This window comes from Artemia franciscana, chromosome 1 (genome assembly GCF_032884065.1).
Source record: "Artemia franciscana chromosome 1, ASM3288406v1, whole genome shotgun sequence".
NCBI lineage: Eukaryota > Metazoa > Arthropoda > Branchiopoda > Anostraca > Artemiidae > Artemia > Artemia franciscana.
In genome coordinates, this window is record NC_088863.1 from 18,207,704 (window position 1) to 18,226,300 (window position 18,597).

The 18,597-nt window shown below is 34.4% G+C and overlaps 1 protein-coding gene across 1 annotated transcript in view; it reads right to left on the reverse strand.

Annotated features, from left to right (window-relative positions):
• Positions 1-14,162, reverse strand: part of LOC136026506 (uncharacterized) — a 32,273-nt gene extending 18,111 nt beyond the window's left edge. Inside the window, exon 1 of the mRNA XM_065703158.1 lies at positions 14,088-14,162. Coding sequence (XP_065559230.1) covers positions 14,088-14,147 — 60 coding nt within the window. The 5' untranslated portion in view covers positions 14,148-14,162. The remainder of the gene's footprint in view (positions 1-14,087) is intronic.
• Between the last annotated feature and the right edge of the window lie 4,435 nt (positions 14,163-18,597).

Genomic DNA, 18,597 nt, shown 5'->3' on the forward strand with positions numbered 1-18,597 from the left:
TTTCCACTAGCTTTCAGTTTTTCAATGCCAAAGCAAGAGAAACCATAACCTGTTGCCTCATGAAGTATTGCCATATACAAAGGAGTATTCAGTGTTAAAGTATTAATAGAGACTGTTACATCGGGTGAGGTTGAAAGTTCATTTGTAAAATGAAATTGGATGGAGTAAGTGTTAATTTTATGTCCACCTTGATACTCGATGGTAGCCAATGGGGTATATTAAATATATCGGGATTTATTTTCCAAACTAAGTATAATTCACTAGTTGTCGCCTCTTTAAGTGCATTTGTAGTGACAGTGTCTGTCTTATTCATATCCATTGGCTAAACCCTTCAATTCCTTTTATGACTTCGGTGTCACCAACATAAAATGATTATGATCGTACAATTTGATAGATTGTTTCCAATGCTCACCAATGTTCCATTTATGTAGACACTGATTTGCCGAAAAAAAATATACGATACACAATTTTCATAGAATATTCCATCAGTAAGACTTGACATTTCATTGTCTGAGTTTTGACTACCAAATGTTAACACGTAAATGTAGGAAGCCATATCCACGAAATTTTCTTCATTAGAATAAATTTGAATATGAATGTTCTCAGAGAGCGGTTATTGTGATTAGAATTGTTCATAGTAACCATGTTTTACTCTCGCATAAAAATTTTCCGCATTGAGTAGATTTAATGATTAAATGATTGATGGATCGGAATTCTTGTGTGGTAAATATACCATTTGAGTCTAGGAACAGAAATCCCTTTTTGATCGAACAATTTTCTTCTTTAGTTTCTTCTTCTTCTTTGACAAGAGTAATGTCTTTCGCTTCTGACCTGAGTAGAGACTTATCAATGATGCAGTGTTTCTTGACTTTTTTAAACCTTTTCCACTTTGTCTAAATTTTAAACTGGACCTAAGATTTCCAAAACAAATTTTTATAATCTTCACCAGAGCCCAAATCGTACAGTGTAGAGGATGCAAAGTACCAAGTGGTCTATACAATATATTTTTTAGCCAAGGGCAGTGCAAAGCGAAACAACTTAGAAAGCCAGTCAACAACTTATGCAAAGACCGTAGCCCAACATTGATGAACGAACTTTGTAATAGTCCATTCCATGACCCATTTGTCTTTGACCAACAATAGAAAAATAAGCAATCAATATCAAGACATACGAGTGCCATTTTCTTATTATACATCTTTCTACTGAGCGGGTCAAAAATGACATGTAATCACAGCAAAACCTTTCGTTATTGCTAAATGATCACATAATCAGTTCTTAGTATTACCTGGTAGAGTTTCAAATAGGAAGAGTTTACGAGGATATAATGAAGCTGCTTTATATTGTAATGATAAATCTCATCTTGACTGGTCTTTTGTTCAAGAGCACATCGGAGGGGAACTTTGCTATTACTAGCTCTGGTGTCCGAAGAGAAACCAGGATTTTAGTTAGCGAAAATGACACGATCCTCGCCACTAGTGTTTCCAGTACTTCTACTATTGATTATATACTGTTTAAAACAAAAAATATCTCTCAGAATTTCATTGTTAATAACTTTTTCACTGTAAATAAGAAAACTATTGTAGATTTCAGCCTGTTCCATTGAGTATTTGCTTTGAAAGGTAACCTTTCTAAGAGCGAAGATTCTTCTATTGATAGCACGACACAAGTCGTTCATGCTATCAAATTTTTTGTATGGTAATTTGACAAAGGGAAATCTAAACAAGTTCATTGTTTCTATCAAATGCTCACTAGCGATTGGCCAATCTTGTGGTCTAAATTTTATGTCACATGCATGATCATTTCACAAGATATGATATATATATTTGAGAAAAAATAGACAACAGTAACTTCATGCTCGCCATCAAATTTGAGGGTAGGAGAGAGTTTTTCCAAAAAACTACTTTTTTGTTCAAATAAATGTAGAGTGAATCACAGAAACCGGACATACTCGACATACATAGAGAAATTGGAGAGAGAAACTACTACACTTTAAAAAGTTCAATGGACTATAAATAATTCCCCTTTTCAAAAATATTAGCAGTTCTATTAATTCAAACAGTATTACAAGTATTGAATTTTCTTCTTCACAACCTTGTCACTTGAATATTACTTAGGAGCAGTTTCAAGTGTAATAGCATCTCCTCGATGAACTTTTTGCGGGTTAAAATTTGAGAGATCGATAGGACGCTGATTATAAATTTAAAAGATTTTCTCTAAATCTTATACAAAAGCAGTAGTATTTTTAAATGCAAAACTCCTTTAAATTAGAAGTCGCATTGTTTTTATCTATCTTTCAGCCAATTTAGCCTTTACAGCACTATGACTTTGACAGATCACTGAAGATATTTCAACAACACCTTCTCTACATATTGATTAACAAATTCACTACCTCGATCCGTTGGAGTTTTTCAATAAATACCTTGCTCAAGAACACTTGCTTTAGCCTTAGCATCTTCAACATCTCTCTTTGTCCACAATGAAATAGCATAAGAATAGCGACTAAAGATAGTGATTTCAAGTGCAATATATTTAGAAGGTTATTTTGAAGTCTTTGAATTGCATCTAGAGTTTAAATATATGCTTACTTTATACGTAGCGGCAAGAAGGCTTTAGTTTTTCGATAATGACTCTTTGAACCCTATTATTTGAAATGGACAGTTTAACTTGGTCGATTTTTTCGATACCTTCTCGCTAACACCTTATTAAGTCCATGACTTAAAAAGTGTTGTGGGGGACCTTGGACTACCCACTTAACCAATAATTTCATAAACACGTCTCAAAACTTCCACCATTTTAAACGCAAAAACATAGTGAGATGTCTGCTGACCTTTTGCATTCTAGTGGGTGTTGATGATGATGATGAGTTGTTACCAACATGTCTTCGATTTTGTCTCACCGAAATCACCACTGGTGTCATCAAATCATTGTTTCTACCACTCCTATTAGCGCTATGTGAGCTATTATTTTCTAAGATTGATTTAAAATCTTCTTCTTCTTCTTTTAATGTTATATTACTATGTTCCTTTAATTTTTGTAGAATTTTCTTATTGGTAATAAGATTTTTGGGAAGTTTTTGGTAATTAAAAGGTTGTATAGATCATTGTCAAATCATAAAAGCCCTTTATGATAATTAGTCATATCATATATTAAATCAAGTAGATTATAACCTTTACCCTGAATTTTATTTCGTTTCCCCTTACCATCAACTTGAATGTGTTCCCTTCTCATAAGATTGTTAGGATTCTTTTACTTTATTTATGATATGAGTGTGGCAGTAGGTCTCCATCAGTTGACAACACTGAATCTTCCTCCACCTTTGGTTGTGTTGTTGTTGTCAGGAATCTTTAACAGACACTTCCTTTTTATCACTGACAATTACATTGACCGGTCCCGCATGATAGGCTTTATATTTTTCCACTTCTCAAGGTGCTTTTTGAAGTAAAAGTGACGTATTATCCTTGGCAATATTCTCATTATTAATGAATTTTCTGAGATTGTCCTAAATATGTTCCATTGGTAAAAGGGTAAATTCTACTGGTGTCAACTTATAGAGCTTAACCCTTTTTCAGAGAAAACTGTTTATAAGTCCTGTATTTAATGGTAGTAAAAGTGTGAAAAAGCTACCACTCGCTTGGAGAAGACGTTTTCTTTTCAAATGTTTAACTCAGGGAGCGTACAATGGATCGATGTCGATTTGTCTTCTGCTTAACTACATCTGGCAATTGGTCATTGCCCTTGGTTAAATTTAAATAAAGTTCAGATATGAGATTATTGAAAACTTTTGTCAATACCATGTTTGAGTAAAGTTTTTCTAATTGCCGGTTTGGAAGTGCTTTGAACGGAAAATAAATCTCTATTTTCATTTAGTTTCCTCCATGTCAAGAAGGCTATTAATGCCCTATTTTACTGTTCACTGGAAGAGATACCGTAATTTCATTGTCAAAAATATATTTGACTATAAACAAATCCTCAGGTATATTCTGACTGATATCCAATAGAATGTAACCGTTGTGTTTATTTGGTGCCTGACTGCATGCTGCAAGTAGAAATATTGGAGTGACGGGATATATTTGTTCATTGAGAGTTATTGGACAATTTGAATCACGAGAAACCCTGTAAATGATACAGTAGGTATAATTCAAAGCAAGTTTCCTCATACATCTGCTCTGATTAAAGATATCAGGTAGAATTAGGGTTATGGAAATCTGTTCATGATGTGAGCGGATTGTAGCATTTCCTGAGACCATTGTTCAATGGATTCGGCTAAATCCTAAATTATGAACCAAGAACATGGTTCAATAATGTTGAACAAATCAAGGTCCCATATGAATTTTATGTCTCGTGAAATAGCCTTTATTTTATCATAGGACTCTTGCCAAAAACTATAGTAATGTGGATTTATATTTAGCATAGTGTATGGGCATTTTCTTGGAGACCTGTTTTATGGCCCTATTGTTTAATTGTACAAAGTTCACAGAGCATAAAGCATACCTTTGGACCTGCAAATATACCATTGGATAGCCAAGTCGCTCCTTGTCTTGGATTTTAGCAATAAAAGTAAATTCTGGCCTTGGCGCTTTACTAGATCCCGATAAATGGACTGATCCTAATTGGTTAATTCCAGTCGAGAGCTAATGTACTTACTATTTTTCGATTAATTTAAGAATTTATCAATTTTAAATATTAACAGGATTGAATCAGTGTCTCAATAATACACTTACACGTTCCCCTTCCTCGACCATTGGAGCTTAAGCACATTTTAAAAGTGACGACATGAGTTTTTCAGAGATTTATGTAATTCAGCTACCAGCAACAATATTTCTATTTAAAATGACATTTTTTATATGATAGAGGACAATATTGGAGTCTATGATAGTGAATAAGGTGAAATTTAGTTCGGCTGTGATTCAAACCCATTTTTTTGGATTAGTTACAACATCATGTCGACTCTTATTGCTTACACTCTCGCACATTTTACCAAAGGTTGAACTTAAAATGAGCTTATAAAGTTATTTTTAAACCCTCGTTTTTGCTTCTAAGAGTTTACTGACAAAAATTTCAAAAAACATTTTCATGTATGAGTTTGATCAACTTGGAAGGCCCTATGAATCTTTGTGACCCTGAAAGGGTTGGCTATCATTCATTGCAAAAGAACAAGATGAAAAAAATATTCTGTTTTGTATCAAGATTGGCGATAAGTTTTTGATTTGAAGGTGTCTAATGCATACCCCTATCTTCTACCAAAAGTAATTTATATGGGCTCTATTTGTGCACAGAAAACCAAATTCTTTACTGATTCATGAAGTTCGAGAGGTATTTCAAAAACCATCCTTGCCGTCCAATTTCTTCAACGGTGGCAATTTCGGGGAAATTTGGAGCACAAAGACTGTCAATCCATCTGTAATTACCACACGGAAAAGAGTAGTGAGACATTGTTGACGGATAAAGGAAATTTATTTCCAAAAAAACTGTATTCGACCTTTCCCTGGTAAATTTTCAATTCCTTTACCTTTTTTTATTTGAATCAATTGACTTACGGACTAGGGGGTAAACAATAGGAATCTAAAAGAAGCATTTTATTCTTGCACTCATGACCATTATCTATTGTTTTCCTTAGGAGATCTAAGATTAGGAGCTTCTCAGATTATTTTGGAATCATTTTATAAATAAAAGAATAATCTACCAATTTGCCATCTATACCTTCAACATTATGTAAACGAACCAACACTGGTAAAAAGAAATTCATGTCATAATGGGAACTGTGTATAAAAACAGATGAAAAGCACTGCTGTCTTTTATTTAAATTACATGATTTTGTGCTAACTCTAAAATTTGCTCCCTCCTAATAAAATGGGACCACTTAAATGGTCATGGTCATAGAATAAACAGTCCCCCCACTACCCTAAACAAATTTTCTTGCTTGCCCAACATATATATTTATTTTTAATGGCCAACTTGTCCTCTGGCGATAGTCATTGGATAATTTATGTTGCACAACCTTGAATTGACTTATGTGCTGTTTTAATAATCATGGTTGTACTCATACAATCTTCCCCATTCAATTTCTTAAATACCTCTACTAATTGCATGGTATTACTAGAGTTTCTCTGGGCATGGGCATAACTGACCGCAATGGCTTCATGTTCTCTGACACGATTTAAATTTGATGGATAGTACACATCTATGAGTTTGGCTTCACAGTCTAAGTTGATCTTATAAATCTCTAGGAATGAACTTTGCTTGAAAGAAAAGATTGCCTTGTCACCACTAATTGTTTTCACTGACTGATACCCGCGACGCTTAAAATTTGTAATGTGATGCCTTAGCTTTAATTCAGTAAGAAATCTCGAAAAACAGGTTGGACAATAATAGCATAGACCCCATGACTTCTTACCCCCAATAAGACCAGACTAATATTTGTATCTGGATGAAAGTGTCCAATTAAATCAGATTCTGAAATAGGCGTGTAAAACAGGCTTCAGTGATTCAATGGACAGAGCCCTCACTGGATTTAAAACCTTCTTTTCATCTAAGAACTGATCCTCCTCAGATTTTTATGGCACTTGGTATTAACCAAGTGACATATAGCAATCGCAAATTCTGTCGGTCTATCGGTCCCGGTTTTGCTTCTTTAGGCACTTCCAGGTAAGCTAGGACGATGAAACTTGCCAGGCATATCAGGGACCGGACCAGATTAAATTACAAATAGTCGTTTTACCGATTTTACTATCTGGGGGGGGGGGGAGTTGGGGGCCCGTTAATTCGGAAAAAATAGAAAAATTGAAGTTTTTTTAACTTATGAACGGTTGATCAGATCTTAATGAAATTTGATGCTTGGAAAGAAATCGTGTCTAAGAGCTCTTATTTTAAATCCTGACCAGATCCGGTGACATTGGGGGGGGGGGGGGGGGTTGGGAGGGGGAAACCTAAAATTCTGGAAAACACTTAAGAGTAGAGGAAGCGGGATGAAACTTGGTGGGAAAAATAAGCACAAGTTCTAGATACATGATTGACATATCCGGAACGGATCCACTCTCTTTGGGGTGGATACGGAGGGGGGGGGGGGTATTCTGAAAAATTAAAAAATTAGGTATTTTTAACTTACGAACAGGTGAACGGATCTCAATGAAATTTGATATTTAGAAGGATATCGTGTCTTAGAGCTCTTATTTTAAATCCCGACCAGATCTGGTGACATTGGGGAGGGGGGGGGGGAAGTTGGGAGGGGGAAACCTAAAACTTGGAAAACACATAGAGTGGAGGGATCAGGATGAAACTTGTGGGAAAAATAAGCACAAGTCCTAGATACATGATTGACATAACTGGAACGGGTCCGCTCTCTTTGGGGTAGTTGGGGGGGGGTTAATTCTGAAAAATTAGAAAAAAGAGGTATGCTTAACTTACGAACGGGTGATCGGATCTCACTGAAATTTGATATTTAGAAGGATATCGGGTCTAAAAGCTCTTATTTTAAGTCGTGACCGGATCTGGTGATATTGGGGGGAGTTTGGGGTGGGGGGAACCTAAAATGGTGGAAAACACTTAGATTGAAGGAATCAGGATGAAACTCGGTGGGAAAAATAAGCAGAAGTCTTAGATAAGTCATTTACATAATTGGAACGGATCTGCTCTATTGGGGGGGGGGGGGAGTAATTCTGAAAAATTAGAAAAAATGAGGTATTTTCAACTTACGAAGGAACGATCGGATCTTAATGAAATTTCATATTTAGAAGGACCTCTTAACTCAGATCTCTTATTTTAAATCTCAACCGGATCCAGGGTAATTGGGGGGAGAGGCAGCTGGGTGGTACCAGAAATCTTTGAAAATACTTAAAGCGGTGAGATCAGGATGAAACTGGATTGGAGGAATAAAAACCTGTCTAAGATATGTGACTGACATAACCAAATCTGCTCTCTTTGGTGGAGGGGGGGGGGTAATTTTGAAAATTGATGTATTTGTAACTTACGAAAGGGTGACCAGATCTTAATGAAATTTGATATTTAGAAGGATCTTGTGCTTCAAAGCTTTAATTTTAAATTCCGACCAGATCCTGTGACACTGGGGGGATTGGAGGGGGAAACTGGAATTCTTGGAAAACGTGAAAATTGGGGTATTTTTATCTTACGTATAGGTAATCGGATCTTAATGAAATTTTATATTTAGAAGGAATTCATGTCTCTGAGCTCTTATTCCAAATCCCGACCAGATCTTTTGACATTGGGGGGAGTTGGAGGGGGAGTTGGAGGGGGAAATCTTGGAAAATACTTTGAGTGGAGGAATGGGGATGAAGCTTGGTGTATAGAATAAGCAAATATCCTTGATACGTGATTGACGAAACCGTACTGGATTCGCTCTCTTTGGGGGATTTGGGGGGAGGGGTTTAGTGCTTTTGTGAGTTTGGCGCTTCTAGATGCGCTAGGACGATGAAAATTGGTAGGCGTGTGGAGGGGGGGCACAAATTGACATGATTAAGTCGTTTTCCCAGATTCGACCATCTGGGGGGGGGGGGGCTAAAGGGAGAGGAAAAATTAGAAAAAATTAGGCATTTATAACATACGAGTGGGTGATCGGATCTTAATGAATTTTGATATTTAGAAGGACATCGTGACTCAGCTCTTATTTTAAATCCTGACCGGCATTAAGCCTCTTATGTTCCTTGTAAATCAATCTATTGATTTATAGAATTTTTTTAGAGCTCACACCATATGATCTCTTGGCTCTTAGCTCTTCATGCCTTGTCACAAGTGCCATATGAGCTCTTAGTTCTTGTTTTATATTCTAAAACAATAACACCAATCCTTAAATGTTCATTAGCCCGCTCAACAGTTTTACAAGTTTTACTGCATATAGACCATTTAAACAATTTAAATTTACTTTAGAAAACTCTACCCTGTCCCTACTTCAATTAACTGTCAATTTATCTAACTTTTTCTTACCAGTTTCCACTTGCAGGGGTCTATGGGCTGCTATAAGGATTACATACTTGAAACACTGAAGCCCTGTATCGAAAATGCTTTTGTATTTCTTTACATCTCTCAAAATGTGACTTGTTTTAAAACTATGGCCCTCATCTTAAGAGAAAATTTAGAATTTTCAAAAATTTACATTTCAGTTTTTCAATAAACTGCACCACTCCCACTAGCATTCTGTAGTGTCATCTTATAATGACGTCATATAAGAAACCTTTTATACTTATAATGACGTCATATGCAAACCCACAAACAAACAAACATGCCTACAAACAACTTATTTTTATATATATAGATATAGTTTCTTTTTTAGTTTTTCTTTTTTAGTTTCCTATTTTTAGTTTTGCAGCTTTTTTGTTTTTTAGCTTTTTTTCTTTTTAGTTTTTTACCTTTTTTATTTTTTTGCTTTTTTTAAAGTTTTTCTTTTTAGGTTTTTTCTTTTTTTAGCTTTTTTCGTGCCATATTAGTTACGCGCCATTGTAGTTGTGTGCCTGTGTCCCACCTGTGAATATGAAGTGAGATAAGATAAGATTTATTCATCACGAAACACACATACAATATTACATTTTACTGTTTCCCCAAAGGCTCTTTGGCCTGTAAAAGGGGAAAGTGGTGGCGCTATGCTGCTATGGAGCAAAACATAAATTTCCGACAGCTGAAGTCACAATAGAAATTACTAAAAAGAAAGAAATACGCTTAAAATTAAAAGTAGATGTTGTATATACTCTACTACCATGACATCTTCCAAAATTCGGTCTCAGTCGGTAAATGTACCAGTTTTACTGACTGGAAATAATGGACGAAAAACCTCATTCATGGCAACTAGTATCAGTGACTTGCAAGGCGTTAAGATCACAGTCACGTCTTGTAACAGATTAGGTGGTTAGTAGATTAAGACCTTTGGGTGTTAAAGAGAACAATGTCCATCCAAAGGAACTAAATGTCAATTTCGAAATTCACAAATTAGGTGATTCGGATGATTAATCTCAAGTGCAAAGGAATAGATTAATCAAATGTATTAGATATGTTGAGTTTAAGAACAAATAGAGTAAAAAAGAAGTGCTGGAGTGCATGAATGTAATCGACAAAGACTATCATAATTGGATCAATGCCATTTTTTACGAAAACAACGAGTCTAAAGGGATTTTAGCTGATAAGCTTGATTTTGTCTGCAACATGTTTGGCTGCAACTTGGCTGCAACTTGAGAATTTGTCTGCAACTTGTTTGCCACATTAGCAATATTAGCAAATTTAGCAATATTATATATTATATATTATAATATTATATATTAGCCAAGATTAGCAATATTTGTAAATTTCATCAATCAGTAATTTTAGTTGTTGTTATATTTATGACGTAAATTAGACGTAAATTCACAAATATTGCTAATCTCAACAATGTATTTTTTTGATAACTAGAAGCTACTGTTAAAAATTCATTGAAAACAAAGCTATAAATTAAGCAAACATGGACATTTGTTGGGAAGTTGCTCAATCGGTTTTAAAATTCTTTTTTCTAGATAATTCATTTTTTTTGTGTAAATAAGTATTATCAAATTACCAGAAGAATTAAAGTTAGGTTTGGTAATAGAAAAGTAAATATATCCCGATTTAGTCAAACAGAAGATTGAAACAAAATTGATCAAATTTGGCTCATTGGTTGGAAGAAAACAGTTACCTAATGGGTCGGTTGAGGTCTATTAAGCCCTGAAATACATGAAAGCCCTGAAATACATGAAAGCCCTGAAATTATGTTTTACTAAAAATGACTGTGGACATTTGTCAGTTAGCCTTCAAACATATGCAAAAGGGTTTATCTAAGTTTATAAAAGACGGACAAAACTTGTATGGTCCAGACCAAAACTTTTGTTGTCCTTTGGAAGTGTGCTTTAGTTTTCTGTGTTTTTCTCAATTACAGACTTGGCAACGGCTTTTTAAAAATCTGGATCCAGAACCTAAGTTCGCCTAGGTAATTTGTGAATGAGTTTCAGCAAGTTGAAAGAACAACTAGCGTAACTCAATAGATAGATATTCACGAATATCCAAACTAGGTTCTGCAAGAACCTTTTCGAGATCAAAAACATTTTCCACTTGATTTATTATTCGCATAGATGCTAGAAGAGTGCGAAAGAGCTCCAGCATCTACTGCTTTGTTTGCTAGCAGTCCACGCCAGCCAACTTTTAAACTTCACATCGACCATCTCTTTATCCTTCGACTGGTGCTGCCGTTTGAGTACTTGTGATCAAAAGACTTATTTTAAATTTTAGTACCATGTCTTTACGATATTAAGGTGACTATCTCTGACTTGTAAAAACGAGCCATGGCCTTAATATCCAAAAATTTAAAAACACAATTTGAATAAAACTGGCGAGTGATAAAAAACTGTCATTTATAGCCGATTCAGGAACGGTTATTTCCGTTAGTGTTAAAAATAATATGTTATTTTGAAAACCAATTTATGGGAATGTATCAGATAATACCCCAAAACCCCTTTAAAATACCGTATAATAAAAACAAAAGACACACCATTGGAATTGGCACTGCCAAAACAATCTACTAGGAAATTTGCTGCCTCCCATCTTGAACCGTTTTTTGCATTGGTCATCATAAAAAATCCACTTAAAAACAATTTGGACTATTTAGAAAACTAGTCTCTTGATCAATCCTGTAATGGTTTCAATACAGATTAAGAACAGACACAGTACAGGCGCATCTATATCATCAAGAGACTCAGGCTAAGGTAGATGACTTTGAACTTCAACTTGGTTTTTATAATTGTGTAAATTTTTATAAAATGGTGATACACTTTTTTCAACTGGCCTTTTATAAAATGTTTTTTTTTAAGGAAACATGTTGTTACAGTTGAAGTTTTAATCATAAAATGAATCTCCATTATTTCAAGCTAAATTGGGGCCATGATTCAGTTTCACCTTTCAAATAGGTTAGTCATGATTACAACCTAAACTAGTCTCTTGATCAATCCTGTAATGATTTCAATATAGATTAAGAACAGACACAGTACAGGCGCATCTATATCATCAAGAGACTCAGGCTAAGGTAGATGACTTTGAACTTCAACTTGGTTTTTATAATTGTGTAAATTTTATCGTCTAAAGTAAACGGTCGTCAAAAAGTTTTTCCATTCTTGGGGCAATGTGAAAAGTACTTTTTTCCCATTGCAAATATTCCTCATTTTAACTCCCGAGGACAAAGGTCACACTTTAAACATTAAGCTTGGGACCCCTGGGGGGGAGTATGAGAAGGCAGGTAGCATTTTCATCTACAAAATAATATCTGTCTGTTTACGTTTTCAGTCGCACCTTACTTTCACTCGAAATGATTAGTATTTAGTTTAATGTTTATCATTTCTAATACCATACGGAGTTACCCTAAATATGAGGGTCCTACTAACTTATCTAACCCCACTCCTTACATATTTAACTTGTGCAGCTGAATGCTTCAAAAGAGAGTTCGTTTGTTGAATTAGCTTTTCGAAATAAAATTTTAAATTTTCGAAAATAAAATATTTTACACATTCAGGGACGAGCGTTTCCACCAACAGAACCAATAATATACCCGTTTCTTATATTCAGTCATCCATGTTAGTATTGTTCCTAATTAAAAGATGTTACAGAATCATTCCGCACCATTGTGAACATCTCTTCAATTTATCTGAAGCATACATCATAAATTTTGCAGATGTCACCCCAGACACTTTTTCATGCCTTACAAACCGTCATCCTCCATAGTAACCAGCATAGAATTTAGCTGACTATCTCGAACCTTTGTTCTTTTTTTACTAGGTTGTAATCATGACAAACCTATTTGAAAGGTAAAATTTTTTTAAAGCTTGCAAACTGAATCATGGCCCCAATTTAGCTCGAAATAATGGAGATTCATTTTATGATTAAAACTTGAACTGTAACAACATGTTTCCTTAAAAAACCCATTTTATAAAAGGCTAGTTGCAAAAGTGTGGGCCGTTACCCCTAAAGCTGTGTGGGACATATTTTCCATTGGTATATTTTTTAACCGTTTGAAATGAATTAGCTATATGGGAAGTTTTATCGAATGCACGCCGCAAATTTATAAAATACGTAAAAAAAAATTAAATTTTGGTCTACGAAAAATCATGAAATGCAAATTTAAAATAACCCCACACTTCACAATAAATCCAAGATCAGTTTAAATAAAAATTTCAAGTGACGTATCCTAGCTTTTAGTCAGGATTTTAAAAGATTTGTTAATATCATAGGCAGCGCAATAGCACTGCCTAAATAGCCTAAAGAGCGATGTGGGCATAATGTATAATTTTTATTTATTTATTTTTTTTTAGACTAGGACACTTCGTATAGAAGGTATTTTTATTTAAAACATTTATATCACATACATATCAATTAGTCGCAAAAAGGCCGTTCTGGCCTGTAATAGCATCTACATTCATGTTACTTTAATCATTAATAATACTAACTCATTAAATACACAAAAAAAAAAATAATGTATATATATGTATACATGTGTGTATATATACATATATACACACACATATATACACATACATACATATATATACATATACGTGCATACATACGCATACAAATATACACATATTACTTCAAATAATTACTCACATCTGAAATATTCTGAATAGCCCACTCTCATTAAATACCCTTCTCTTCACCACCTTGACCATTAAAAAATGCATTTTCAACCGGCGCTTAAGCTGTGGGAGACTCTCTGACTCCCTTATATACTCTGGGAATGCATTCCAAATTGTCGTGCCTATGTGTCTTGTTACATGCCCCGATCGCGTTGTATTCCTCACCTCATTTCTCTCCTCACCATTAGTCAGATCATTTCCATGTCGGGTAAAATACTGATGGTAAAACGAATTATGTTTAAAATAACTTCTAAAAACTTCCGGTCCTAAATTATTCAAGCACTGAAAAACAAAAATGTATATCTGCATATCTCTAATTTGAACTAAATTTAGTAAATTCAACTTTTTAAATATACTTAACGTGCTATCAGATCCTCGGTCATAATTTTCAATAATACGTACAGCTTTACTTTGCTGTACCTGTACTCTCTTATAATTTGTTTAAAAATCACTTGCCCATATCATACATCCATAATTAATATAAGACGATACTAACGAATGGTACAATGAAAGCATTACTTTAGTTGGAAAAAAATATTTAAGTTTACGCAGCATACCAACACCTGTTTTCAGCTGAATTTACTGTCCACTATAAATCCCAGATATCGAGTTTCTTGAACTTCTGCTAGAGTAGTTCCATTATATATAATAGCTCCTGGAGAAGTGGTAGGTGCTGTTCCTATTCTAGTGAATGTCATAAAATTTGTTTTGGTTGTATTGACTTAGAGAGAAGAATGTATGCAGTCCTTTTAATGCTTCATTAGCATTATCAGTAAGTTCATTGAGAGTCTTTCCTGTGACTGTAAGAGAGTCTTTCCTGTGATTGTAAAATACACTGCTTTAAAAAATTGTTATTCCAAATGACATCAGCTGTTATAGTTCATTCAGCAAATCACTATTTGAATAAATCATACATATAAATACCTCACGGCAGTCTAGTGGATGCGTCTCTGGCGCTGTTCCAAAAGCGATCAGGTTCGATTCCAGATGTCGTGAGGAATTCACTTGAAATGTTTTTTAACTAATTTTTTGTTTTTATTTTGCAACAAGTTTTCTTAAATTTAGAAAGATCAATTTAAAGTAATAATTATCAGAAATTGTTCGGAACATACTCGTGCAAGAATTGAGCGATTTGTTCTTTGAAAATTTATACTGTATATGTGTTCGAAATATCCAGTTAAATAATTTTATATCTATTCACTGTTAATAAAAAGGTATCATCCCTGTTTTGAACTGTTTTACTTTCGTCATGGAAAGGCAGTGTGGTCTTCGAAGTTATCTAAGGCACTAGAACTTTCGATTCCTTATCAAATGAGCCATCTGTCGATCTTCTAGAATCAAAGGCTTGATACGATCACCCCTGAAATAACAACAACAAATAAACGAAAAAAAAACAAAAATCAAACAAACAAATAAACACGCATTTGTGATCTTGCTTGTGGGAAAACAAAAATATGCAAATTCCACATTTTCGTGTATAAGAGCTTGAAACCTCTACAATAGAGCTCTCAGATATGCTGAATCTAATGGTGTTATTTTCACTAAGGTCACGTGATATTTTGCGGGTGTTTCCCACATTTTAAAAAAACTGAGAAAATTTCACAGGCTTGTAACTTTTGATGGGTAACATTAAACTTGAACTTTTTATATTTTGAATAAGCATTAAAATTCGATTATTTGGTTTATCCATTGTTATCAAGACTCAGTTTCTTGGGGTTTCGGTTATTATTGAGCCGCATCGCTTCTTCACATCGTACATTACAGTTTAGCGACATTAAAACTTAAAAAGAACAGAAATTACTCCGTATATAAAATGGGTTGTCCCCTACGCAATCCCTCGCTCTTTACGCTAAAGCTTTTAATTGTTTTAAAAAGTAGAATTGTGGCAAAGAGTCAAACTCTTCAAACAGAATTGTGGCAAAGAATCAAACTGAATCTGATGGTGTGATTTTTGTTAAGATTCTATGACTTTTAGGGGGTGTTTCCCCCATTTTCTTAAATAAGGAAAATCTCAGGCTCGTAACTTTTGATGGGTAAGGCTAAACTTGATGAAACTTATATATTTAAAATCAGCAATAAAATGCGATTCTTTCTATGTAGCTAGTGATATCAAAATTCAATTTTTTAGAGTTTTGGTTACTATTGAGCCGGGTCGCTCCTTACTACAGTTCGTTACCACGAACTGTTTGATACAACGAAAAGCATGCACATGAACAAGACATGTTTATAGGTTGCATGGCGCCGAGAAAAAACAGCCGAAAACATAACAGTATCTAGGAATAACCAAGTGCGAAAGAGGTCTACATTCAAAGGTGTGAATTTTTGTCTTAGCGCACTTTCATTTGAAAAAGACTTTCATTAAAAAAAAATGTTTTAAAATAATGTCGGAAATTTTCACCTCTGTGGAAAAGTTTTCCTGCAAATAACCCACCCCCTAGTAGAAAGTTGCTCCCACAGAAAATTCTCTTTGGAAAATTTATCCAATGGAAAACTCTCCCATGGCAAATTTCTCCAGTGAAAAATCCTCCTTAATTCCAAAACATACTCTAAAAGCCTCCAACCCGGTAAATTTTTTCCCCGTGACAATTCTTCTTAACATCTTCAAATGTAAAACTGAGTCGGCAAAGCAAAAGTATGATTACAAAAAAGAAAAGGAACTATAAGAATTTTTTTCCAGACCCCCTGGGCAAATTGTTTTCAGTTATAGGACTCACCCAAGGTTTACGCATAGTATTTGTTATTGTTATGTGCATACATCTTTCTTTCTTTCTTTTTTTTTGGGGGGGGGGGAGTTACGGTTAATTTTTTTATGGGGGATTTCCCACATGGAAATTTTTTATGGGGAGGAAAGTTTTCCTGGGGCAGGGGTAGACCCAAGATTTTCTTTAGGGGGGAGCGCATAATAGGAAACGCCTCCTAAGAGCCAAGGAATCTCAATAAAAATAACATAATGAGTTTCAGCGTGTTGGAAAACCCTCTTGTAAAGGTTTTAAGCTCTCAACGAAGTTGATGGGAGGGGTTGTTGCCAGCCCAAAAGTTTTGACATTTAAAATTACACAAGAACTTTTAATTAGCCTTCGAGTGAGCCTGGGAGTCCCATCCGAAGTATGTACGGCCACGTCTTCCATATGAAGTACCTCTGGGAAAAAATAGATAAACAAATATTATTACATCGGCTCTTTGCTATAGGCATATAGGATGCTATAGGATTTAAGGAGGTGAGTAAAACATTCAATTTCCCTTCTAATGAACATTTCGCATTATCCAAGGAGATTATGTGGGTAGGAATCATCCGAAAGGAATATTCCACAGGAAAGAGGGCATTTTCCATGGGATATGTGGTACTTGCTATTAAAATAGAAAACACCCAAGATGCGGAAGTTAGGTTAATCCTAATGATATAAATGTTATGATAATCATAATACCCAAAATATTATGATAATATGGTACTTTAGAAACAAAAATATGGAAACTACAACAAAGAAAAATGGAAAACTGACCGCCCAGAAAAAGTTATATTAAATACCTATCCTTATTTAACATAACCCCTAACGTCCCTAAATATTAAATATTTAATTAAAATATACTTACATCGCTGTTTTTCACTCTCAAAATAAGCAAATCACCACCAATTCCACAGAGCCAAACCGGTTTTTTTCAAATAGTTCTTTCAATTCTTTAATGTGCTCTGTTTAACAGAAAAGACCCAAATATATTCCACAGGGGTATTTTCCAAAGGCGAAGGGGGAGGGGGGAGTTAAACGTCGACTCTAGGAAAACTCCCTGTTCAAGAACTTCAGTCAATACAAGCTTATGATAATAACAAAGGTTTATGGAAATTTCTCTAATTGTCTTACTTTTAATTATTTCTTTGCTAAAACTTGTTTATTTAGGTAAAAACTTGATGATAAAATTATGATCTTGATTTTAAAATACACTGCTTTAAAAAAATTGTTATTCCAAATGACATCAGCTGTTATAGTTCATTCAGCAAGTCACTATTCAAATAAATCATACATGTAAATACCTCACGACAGTCTAGTGGATGCGTCTCTGACGCTGTTCCAAAAGCGATCAGGTACGATCCCAGATGTCTTGAGGAATTCATTTAAAATGTTTCTTAACTAATTTTTTGTTTTTATTTTGCAACAAGTTTTCTTAAATTTGGAAAGAGCAATTTAAAGTAATAATTATCAGAAATTGTTCGGAACATACTCGTGCAAGAATTGAGCGATTTGTTCTTTGAAAATTTATAAAATTGAAGCCAAATATTTTTTCCCCATAAGGTAAGAAATAACCAAAAACCTTTTTACTGCTGATGATGAACACTGTATATGTGTTCGAAATATCCAGTTAAATAATTTTATATCTATTCACTGTTAATAAAAAGGTATCATCCCTGTTTTGAACTGTTTTACTTTCGTCATGGAAAGGCAGTGTGGTCTTCGAAGTTATCTAAGGCACTAGAACTTTCGATTCCTTATCAAATGAGCCATCTGTCGATCTTCTAGAATCAAAGGCTTGATACGATCACCCCTGAAAAAACAACAACAAATAAACGAAAAAAACAAAAACAAACAAACAAATAAACACACATTTGTGATCTTGCTTGTGGGAAAACAAAAATATGCAAAATTCCACATTTTCGTGTATAAGAGCTTGAAACCTCTACAATTGAGCTCTCAGATATGCTGAATCTAATGGTGTTATTTTCACTAAGGTCAAGTGATATTTTGCGGGTGTTTCCCACATTTTTAAAAAATTGAGAAAATTTCGCAGGCTTGTAACTTTTGATGGGTAACATTAAACTTGAACTTTTTATATTTTGAATAAGCATTAAAATTCGATTATTTGGTTTATCCATGGTTATCAAGACTCAGTTTCTTGGGGTTTCGGTTATTATTAAGCCGCATCGCTTCTTCACATCGTACAGTACAGTTTGTTCCCACGAAATGTTTGATATATA